This window comes from Myodes glareolus, chromosome 10 (assembly GCF_982192425.1).
Source record: "Myodes glareolus chromosome 10, mMyoGla1.1, whole genome shotgun sequence".
In the NCBI taxonomy this organism is placed as follows: Eukaryota; Metazoa; Chordata; class Mammalia; order Rodentia; family Cricetidae; genus Myodes; species Myodes glareolus.
In genome coordinates, this window is record NC_142035.1 from 26,175,720 (window position 1) to 26,186,277 (window position 10,558).

Consider the following 10,558-nt stretch of genomic DNA (forward strand, 5'->3'; position numbering starts at 1 on the left):
CCAGCCCAGGACCCAGAGTGCTCTGCTCCTTTTTCTTTCCTGAGCCCTGGGAAAACTTGGGCCAAAATTCTCAATTCCCCATATGAACTTCACAGACAGAGGAAATGACTGACCCAGGACTCTGACCTCAGAGGTTCTGTTCAGTTCACATCAACATCACTGAGCATCCACTTCCCACAAGGAGTTTTACTTCTTCTGTCTCCTAAGTCAGCTATGCCTTTTTCCTCTGGGGAACTGAACTCGGGGTTCCTATGCTTAGCCTTACCCTCAGCACACAGGCAGCAGAAGGCTAAGGCTGGAGTTCCAGCAAACCTCACTGCTGTGCCCGAGTGGCAGGCTTTTACACCGCCTTAGCTCTGATGCCACAGCCACAAAGCCCAAACTTGTTCTGTCAGGCTCCTCGTCCAGGAACTGGCTGGGTGCAAGGCCAGTAACGGTAGCAAGGACAAGGCCAGGTCTCCCCTGGCTTGTGATCTGTGGACAAAGCAGCCAGATGGACTGACAGGCATGAGTGATGAGCCCAGGGGATGGCTGAGAAACAGCCCGGAATGTTAACAGCAGATACTTTATTTTACATTAAAATAAAACAGTTTAGAGGCTTTTCTGATTTTTTTTTTCTTCCCACTCTCAAAGTAATACCCGATTGATCAGTCTATAAGAACACACTTAACTAGGCTGGGGTGGGTCAGTGGGTAGAGCACTTGTTGTGCAAGTGTGGAAGCCAGCATTTGAATCCCCAGAACCCACGTAAAGTGTGTTGGGGGGCAGTGCAGTAGTATGTGTGTCTGTGGTTCCAGTACACCTATGGTGAGATGGAGTGTGTTTGGGGGTGCAGTGGTATGTGTGTCTGTGGTTCCAGTACTTCTATGGTGAGATGGGAAGCAGAAACTGGAGAAGCCCCGGGAAGTGGTCAGCTGGCTAGCCCGGCAGACACAATTGTAAAGCAATGAGAAGCCCTATCTCAAGGTGTAAGGCTAGGACAGACCACCCAAGGTTGTCCTCTGTCCTCTGTCCTCTCTGCACATGCCCATAGCATGTCCATTCTTGCACTCACACATGAAGGCACAAATACACACTCACATGCACACAAATGCCTTAAGTATACACACACACACACATATATAGCCAACTCTGGAAAGATGGCTCGGCAGTTAAAAGCACTGGCTGCTCTGGCAGAGGACCTGAGCCCAGATCCCAGCACCATATCAGGCAGTTCACAAATGCCTGCAACTTAAGCCAGGATCAAGTGACCTCTGCTAGCTTTGGAGGGCAACTGCACTCATGTGCGCACACCCACATGGATGCATACAATTTTTAAATCTTAAAAACAAACAAACATACACTTAGCTAGCAGAAGGAGGGATGGTTTAGAACCCACACACAGGGAGTTGGGAGGCTTGACCACATGGTTTTCAACCCTGGCTTTGCTACCAACTTGGAGGCTAGTCCTATCTGTAACTCAATTTCACATCTGTAAAATGGGTCAGTAATGCTAGTTAACACTGACACTGTTATGGACTTAATAATGTATAAACATGATCTATGCATTCTTTCACTGTGCCTGCACAGTGGCTAGTCACATAGGGACTTCCTATCCCTTTCTCACAGATGAGAAGAAAACCAAGGTTCAGAGAAGCCCAGTGGCTCACTGAAAACCGTGAAGGTGGCAGGATAGGGTTTTGTTTCTGTAGGTCCTTGTGCTTCGTCCTGTCTGTCACAGATGCAATGATGTAATCTGAGTCTTAATAAACAATCACTCTAATTTTTAGTCATATTCTTTATTTTCTGAGACAGGCTCTCACTATGCAGCCCTAGCTGACGCTACGTAAACCAGTCTGCCTTGACCTCTGAGAGATCAGCTTGTCTTCCAAGTGTGGGAATTACAGAGACAGATGCCACTACACCCATCAAAACAACTAATTTTTTTTTTACAAGACATGATTTCTCCATGTAGTTTTGGAGCCTGTCCTGGAACTCACTCTGTAGACCAGGCTGGCCTCGAGCTAATAGAGATCTGCCTGCCTCTGCCTCCTGAGTGCTGCGATTAAAGGCGTGCTCTACCACCACCTGGTCAAAATAGCTAATTTTTACAGCAGACATGAATGTATACATTTATATCCTCATGAACTAAAAACCAGAAGTAAAATCTTCAAACAATACAAGAAATATCAAACTGTGGGCTGGAGATGTAACTCAGGTCATAAAGTGCTAGGTAGCATGGACTACGTCCTGGGTTTGATCCCCAGCAACACATAAATCAGGGCATGGTGGTGCATGCCCTACAAACCTAGATCTTGAGAAGATTAGAAGTTCAAGATCACCTGGGGCTGCTTAGTGGCTATCAAGCCCTGCCTGGGACACACATAAGACCCTGTTTCCAGACATAAGAAAACTCAAAATCAGTAAGTGGCCATCTCCCTTAATCACACCTCTTCCCAAGGAGACAATTTTGGGCGAGGCAAGTGTATAGCTCTTCCACAAGCAAAGCTGCCAAGCAGTTCCACTGGAGGTTATAAAGACGGCTTTGGCCCGGATGAGGAAGTGGAAGGTGGTGTGAGGGGCTAAGGATGGAGCTGAGGCTGTTGGGGAAAAGCTTTGAGAAAGAGGCAACAGGGAGCGTGATCTCGAAGGGCACCTTAGGGTGACCGTTCCTGCGGTGACAACAGGACCAAAGCAAGTTGGGGAAGAAAGGGCTTATTCGACTGACCCTTCCACATTGCTGCTCATCACTGAAGGAAGACAGGACAGGAAATGATGCAGGACAAGAACCTGGAAGGAGGAGCTCATGCAGAGGCCATGGAGGGGAGCTGCTTACTGGCTTGCTTCCCCTGGTTTGCTCAGCCTGCTTTCTTATAGAACCTAGGACCCAGGGGTGGCACCGTGCACAATGGGGCGTGGTGGGCTCTCTCCCATTGATCATTATTAAGAAAATGCCCTACAGCTGGCACTTGTGGAGGCATTTTCTCAACTGAGTCTCCTTTCTCTCTGATGACCCTAGCTTGTGTCAGGTTGGCACAAAACCAGGCAACCAGCCCAAAGGGTATATAGAAGTGGGGAGTGAGAGAGGCTGTTGATGGAGAAAGCAGTCCCTGAGCATTGGGGAGCAGTGATTTGCTTCTGGCACCTGGGGACAGAGGGTGAAGCCAAGAGCTCTGGTGCAAGATGGGGAAGAGGAGAGTTGAGGACACCCTGGGCTTCTGAATATCAGATCCAGAATCCCCAACTGTCTCTGACTGTGGGCGGGGGTGGGGTGGGGTAGGGTGAGGTGGGAGGGACTTGGTGGAGGGAGCTGATAGCATTTCCCAGGACAAGAATTTGGACACTTTCACAAAGGCAGGGTGGAGAGTGGAGAGGCCAGAGCAGAAAGAAGCCAGAGTAGATCTCCAACTGCCTCCTCCTCTCCCCAGGGACCTTTGCCCCAGCTGCTGGGGTTCAAAGCCACTTCCTTGCTGCTCTCCCTCCCCTGGCTCCCCAGGGTTTCTCGCTTGTGTGGTCTTTATAGATCAAACAGAGGACAGGGCCCGCCTGCTGCCTCTGCGCCTCTGCGTCTGTTAGGAGAGGCTCTGGTGGACTGTTGCTGCCTGGTGGCAGGGGGCAGGAAGGGTGGAGTAGAGCACACTGGCTAGGGTCTCCCTGGAGGTGGGTGGGGAGGCCACACTGGAACAACCCTGCCAATTCAACACAGGGAGGAACATTTGTGAAGGGGCTGTAGCCAAGCCCAAGCAGTTGTAAACATGTTTCAGATGTGGGTGTGATGATTCAAAACGCTAGACTCATAACCAACATAAGGAAAATGGGCACCAGGGTTGAAATGACGAGAGGACCGTGACACAGCCTGGAAAGACTACAGACCCTAGCTTGTGACCACTATTACAAATAATTATGAAACAGCAAGGGCTAATTACAATTGAGTGCTTCTGTGTTACAGGCAAGAGGTGCTAAAGATGATATATACATTATTTAGCTTATGACACCCCAAGCCAAAGGATGGTGTTATTGTTACCAAGAGACAGGTAAATTATGTCTTTGCCCAAAGTCACACAAAGTGGCGGGTGCAAGGACATTGCTGGTTCTGGAGAATGGGTTGTGGCCATTACCCACATGAATGAGGAAACTGAGGAAGGGCCAGAGAAAGACAGAGCTCCTGTGGACCCAGACTTGCCCTGACCGCCCTGCAGTCCACTCCTCACCCAGCAGCCAGAGTGGACATTGTCTCTGGTCAGACACTCTTGGCATTCCCAGCACTAGCCTCACTTTACCCTCTCCCCACTGCTGCTGCTTCTCAGCACTCTGGCTGCTCTGTTTCCCTTCGCCTACAGCACCCTTGCCCTTCCTGAGACCCCTCCCATCCCTCTCCCTGACTCGACCAGCCATCCACCCACATCCCACCACCTCCCTTGTGAGGCTTCCATCCCCAGATCACCCGAGCCCTGCCGCTTCCTGGATCCCTGCCCTGTTTCAGCTTTGTGTGTCTGGTGGATGTACCTGTGTGCACGTGCAGGTGTGCCCTAAGAGATCACAGAAGGGTGCCGAGTGTCCTGTTGTTTCCTTCTCTGCCTTATTCCCTTGAGACATGATCTTTTTCTGACTGTGGGATGAGACTGCTAGCCAACAAGTCTCAGGCATCCTCCTGTCTCCGCAGCCCCACCCTTGGGTCACAGGCGCACATAGTTTTTTATGCGGGTATTAGGCATCAGAATTCAGTTCCTCCAGACTGTACAGCAAGGACTTCCACCTGTTGGACCATCCCCCAGCCCCAACTTCATCTTCTCCGATAGCATTTCTACCATGTAACCCACTAGAGCTCACACTGCCACCTTAATCTTCTCTTTATCCTTGGCACTTAGAGCAGTTCCAGGTATACAGCAGGTACTCCATAAATGCCTGCTGGACAAGTGACCTCAGATTAAATACATGAGAGCCATGTCACTGTGGTGCACAGCTCCCTCCCCCATCGCTGACTATTGTGCACAGCACAATGATGGTGCTAACTGCTGCTACCAGGTTGTTTCTTTTTAATGATCTTTAAATTAATATATTTTGTGTGCACATGTGTAGGGGCGGCATGGGTGTGACATAGCTCACATGTGGGACTCAGGGGTCCTTTCCTTCCACCCATGAGTCCCTGGGATTGAAACTCCAATTGTCAGGCTTGATGGAATTCGCCTTTACCTGCCAAGGCACCTCACCTGCTCTGCCACCTGGTTTTGAATACTTCAATGATGGACCAGCCCTTGCTAAGTCCTTGGCACATGTCACCTTCTCAAACACAAAACAGTACAAGAAGATAGGTGCAGTCATAGTCCCCGCTTTAGGAGGGATGGAGACTATGTGGCTTGACAAGACAGTGGGGGCAGGATTTGAGTGGAGACCCTGGATCCAGAGTTCACGCTCTTCACATTACACCAACGATTCAGTTTCCCAGAGGGGAGCCCAGAACCCGATGTCACAGCAGCACTGACTCACGGCAGAAGCTCTCTGGAGTGTAAGATTTGCTGGCACACCCAGGCAGAGATGGAACAGCTAGACACGGTGAGCTGCTAGAAGGACCCAGAAGCTCACTGTCACCTCCCCTCCTCCCCACCTCAAGGTGCTCCGAATCTGACAGCCGGGAAGGAATCCCATGCCAGGTCTCACACTAATTGGCTTAGGAAGCCATGCTTAGCTGAGTAAAGCCGGGGCCCATGAGTTCAAGATTAGGGAGAACGGGATTCAAGGCTTACTGCTTTGCTGGCCAGAAGGCCAGAGGAGGCAGAGTTGGGACTTTAATTGGCTTAACAGCTCAGAGGACTGGGGGTAGGAGGTGGATAAGGACAGCCTGGTGTCCAGCCCACTGCCAGATTCACGCCCGCCAAGGGATCTGCCTGCTCTCCTCCCAGGGACTCAGTCTGCCACTGCCTGAAGGCATTTTCCCATGACCCCCCTCCCAACACACTAAGTATGTCATGATCGGGATGGAGTTGGGTTTGGGAACCAGACAAAGAGGCAAGCACCTTCCCTCCCCACACTGACTCCTCTGACCTCATCAAGTCCCCTGACTTCTCTGGGTTTTGTTTCCTTGTTAGATGAATGAATGTATCAATAACCACCAAGGGAAGGTTTCAGTGCGAGATGCCTGGGCCAGCTCACACAGCCCTGGCTGCAACATGGCAATGTGCAGTGTCTGTCTATGAACTCCCTCCTGTTAGACTTTAACTAATGACATCTGTGTGTAGGGACCTTATCTCTTGGGAAGTGTTTTCTGGGGTTGTATAAAGAAGATGCCCCCTACTCCAACATTTCCTTTGACTGATACTATCTTTAAGTGCTCGCTCTCTCTCTCTCTCTCTCTCTCTCTCTCTCTCTCTCTCTCTCTCTGTGTGTGTGTGTGTGTGTGTGTAGAGGTCAGAGAACAACTTGCAGGTGTCAGTTTCTCGTCCTATCATAGGGGTCCCGGGGAGTAAACTCAGGCTGTCAGGCAGGCTTGGGAGCAGGAACCTTTACCCACTGAGCCATTTCACCAGCCCTCACTGAAACTATTTTAAAAAAAAATCTTAGTAGCTGATTTCCCAATTTTCTAATTCCCATTTCCCTTGAGAAATTAAGACCTGGCAACATTAGATCCATGATTTCTCATGGCACCATTAGAGAGACCAGGTAGTACCTCGGTCATGTCTAGGACTCTTGTTTCCCATTAACACCCCCTTGTCTGACAGTCTGTGCACCCAAGTCCTTGTGACCCTCCTGGCTTTTGAAGGCACCATACAGGCCTGAAAAGTGGAAATTATCTTTATGATTGAAATTCAGAACTAGGGTAAGGGATCGGGAACAGAGTGATTGTGGTCTCCCAAACTTCACTCTGGAGGGCTCAGGTGCACAGCTCCCTCCTTGCCACCCTGGCCCCACCACTCAGAACATCTGCTGGAACACCTCATGTGGGAGCATGCTGTGCCAACACCACTTAATTTCTAGGCATGTCAAACTGGATGGCTTCTCCCTGAATATTCTCTGAATGTTCCTGCTCATTCCAGGCCCCTGGCAGTTTTAAGAATCCAAAGCTTGTGGGACAAGGGTCCAGAGTATCAGTGACAACAGACCCAGAGCCAGAACCGTAGCCTGGTTAATGTGGCCTGGTGTGCACGTCTCATCCCCAGTAGCCATTTCTAGGAGACCTCTCCTAATTGACTGCAGTCTGAATTTAGCAAGCAGTCAAGCTGTCAGTAATTGCTTCCCAGTTCTCTGCAGACCCCAGTCTCACTTCTTTCTTTAAGTGATTTCTATTCTATGCTGGAACGAAGTACCCAGCAGGTGACCAACTCATTGCAGTCTCTCCAAAGGGCAGGCGCATTAGGAGGCAGAGGGACAGAATTGTAACCCAGACATAGATGGGGTATTGGGGGAGGACCCCAAATTGACCCTGATGACCTTAAGCTGTTCTGTGGCAGTGTACCACGTCGTGAAGGGTCATGAGAAAGATATCACACCTTAGGATCACCGCATCTAATCGCATCATTTCACACACAGGGAAACTGAGGCTCAGAAATGGAAGAACCCAGCCCAAGGTCACTTTCAAACCAAGATGAAAACATAAATCTTCTGAAAGCATGTCCTCCCCCAAATCCAGCATTTTCCCACAGTACACAGTTTCCTCATCGTTACCCACACGGTTCAACTGCCTCCTCCTGTTTTCAGTCTTATCTCCCTGCCACAGAAGCCGGACGTTCTGTCATCATGCAATCTCACAGCCTCAGACTAATAATTCTTCAAGCTTTGGGGGAGACTTTGGTGGCAGAATTATAAGGTGGATGAACTGAACTTGGCTTGTGAAGATGCAGACTCTTGAGTTCCAAAGCTTCCAGTTGCTCACTGTGTGACCTTGGGCAAGGGTGCCCCCCTCTTCCAGCCTCCATTCCCTCATCCGCCAAGTGAAAATTATAATACTAACCTCATGACAGAATTATTAGAAAAAGACACAGGAGAGAATGAAGGTAAAAAAAAAAAAGGCAACCAGTGGGCTTGGCAGAAAGTGAGTGCTTAATAAAATAATTGTAATGGCATTGTAAATTAGGGCTGAGCACCTATGTGAATGCTTAAGAGAAATGAAGAGGAAGAATTCACAAGCTGGAACCCTGCAAACCCTGTCTAAAATTTTTATGGGCATGATACTACTACAGCGAATGTCTTTCTTTTTTTCCCTCCAGAAAGAGTCTGAATTTTAAAAATACCGTACTATGGACACAAACCACTCCCATAGGTTGGGTTTCCCCCATGTTCATTTGACTACTACCCTGTCCAGTCATCTCATCCCTGTTCTCACTTTCCCAGTGTAGAACAGTGGAAGTAGAGGAGAGAGCCACGGAGTTGGGGGACACCTAGTCACTTCTGGCCACTCCCCTTGGATGCCCTTCTATGATCACTTTTTCCATATTTGAGGGAGATTCAGTTTCTGTTCAAGGAAGAAGACTCCTGTTAGCTTTGAGTACGTGGATTCTGAATGGGTAGGAGGAGGGTGCCCAGTGAGTCGTGGGGTAGCTGGCCCACTTTAGGCTGAAGGGAAAGGGGGATGAAGCTTTGGCTACCCAGAATAGGAAGTTACCATTTCAAAATCTAAAAATAACCCACCATCTGTCCATTTGGGAACAGAATGATAAATGCAGATTAGTTCCTGGATGTAGACATGAATATTTTTGTGTGTCAAGCTAATAATAATAAGACCGTGGATAGTGTTTCCCCCTCTCCCGACTCCAGGGCACTCAGAGTAGATTAAGCACGTCATCTTGGAGGGTGAAGATGGGGAAACTAAGGCAGAGAGAGGATCAGCAACATAGCAAGAGTGGCACACGGCAAGTGAGCAAGCAGCTGGGTCAAACACTAGGGGTCCAGTTTCCAATGTTCAGTCCAACTGTATTTTCTGCGTTAGGCAGAATCCACTAAAAAGTAACAGAGTGAATAGCCATCCTCTATATCTGCAGAGGGACTTTTCCCATGCTGTCTGCCCTCATCTGTTATGACAATCCCTTACATCCCCCAACTACTCAGAGTCCTCACGCAGACCTCCCCTCGCCTAGTCATCCCAACAGGTTAAAAACCGTAACAGTAAGTCAGTGAACCAGGGAAGAGCAGAGCTTCTCTCTCGCTTCACAGGTGAGGAAACAGACGCGGAAGGAGGAGGTGTGCCTGAGATCACACAGCACGCAAATTCATTTTGTCACTGCAGGGTATAGCCCAAGGAAGTAGAGAGGAGCTGTGGTTTAGAATTTCCCCCCCTCTCCAATTAACTCAGCCCAGCAGGCACCCTACTTGCTGGCAAAGGAAGAAGCCTGGAAGTGAACAGTCTGAATGAAGCCCCAGCCTTGTTTTCTGGTCTGAGGACTAAGGGGCAGCCCTGAGCTATCTAGTGTCAGAGTCAAGATTCCAAATCTCCTTGGCCCCTTTGTTGGGGTGGGAATGGGGCTCTGTGGAGCTCCTTAGGAAGTAGGAGCCAAAGAGTGATGGACTGGATCCACCACACCCTTTCTCAATGAAACCAGGAAGTTTAGACGGGATAGTCATTTAGCTGCCTCACGTTCTGCCTCTCCCAGGAAGTTAGGGGTGGGCTGTGATTCTGAACTGAGTGCCTCTGAGAGCAGGGAAAGACTTCTGAATGTTTCCCCAAGTCTAGGCTTGGTACCTGGAGATGGAGGAGGGATCAGGACTGGAAGGATCCCTGTGCCCTGTTCTAAGCATAACACTTGTCCCGATGCTCCCTGACTCCTCCTTGTTCACACATCACTAAGGGTCTCTGGCCATTTCTTGCCCCATTAGCCAGATCAAAGCTATGGATCTGGGGGCCAACAGAGTTTGGCAGAGGCGAGGGGCTGACTGAGAAGAAATCAGAGCTGCACTGGAGTGGGTCAGGTGGGGGTCAGGACAGGAGTAGGGCGGGCTAGAAAGGCCAGAGCAGATCTGGGACAATATCCCACTCCCAGGACTTAAGCTTCCTTCACCTGCTCTTTTCCTACCTCCAGACCTGGCCGAGCTGCAGGAGGTGAACGAGGGTCTGCAGCAGCCAGACGCAGAGGCGGCAGCAGCGTCGGCGGTAGGTGCTGGCCGAGGACTGCGCGGGCCGGGGGACCAGCTCCGGGCTGCCTTCTTTGGTCCTGAAGGCGACAGCGCTGTCCTTGGTGCTGATGGCGGCTCCGTCGCTGTCCTTGGTGCTGACGGCGGGTCCCGGGGTCCCCGCGGGCTCCGAGTAGTCGTAGACGAACCAGCGGAAGCTGAGCAGCTGCACGACCAGCGAGGGCAGCAACACGAAGAGCAAGGTGAGGCCGAAGTAGGCGCTCTTACCCTGCAGGTAGTAGGAGGCCGCCAGCCACAGGTCGGTGGCGCCGTCGGAGAAGAACACGAGCAGCGCGCACAGCACCCAGCAGCAGTCCCGCAGCTCGTAGCGCGGCCCCGGGCCCCCCGCCGCCGCCGGTCCCGGGCCCGCGATCTCCGTCGTCACCTCCCCGCGCCCTCCCGCCCCGCCCCGGGCTGTTCCCGCCGGCCCCTCGGGCCCCGGGCCGGCCGCGGCCGCCGCTCCATCCGACTTCGCGGCCAT

At 50.8% G+C, this 10,558-nt stretch overlaps 1 protein-coding gene across 1 annotated transcript in view; it reads right to left on the reverse strand.

Annotated features, from left to right (window-relative positions):
- Xkr7 (XK related 7) overlaps positions 1–10,558 on the reverse strand; it is a 28,850-nt gene extending 18,292 nt beyond the window's left edge. The window contains exon 1 of the mRNA XM_048445640.3: positions 9,981–10,558. Within this exon, the coding sequence (XP_048301597.2) occupies positions 9,981–10,558 (578 nt within the window). The remainder of the gene's footprint in view (positions 1–9,980) is intronic.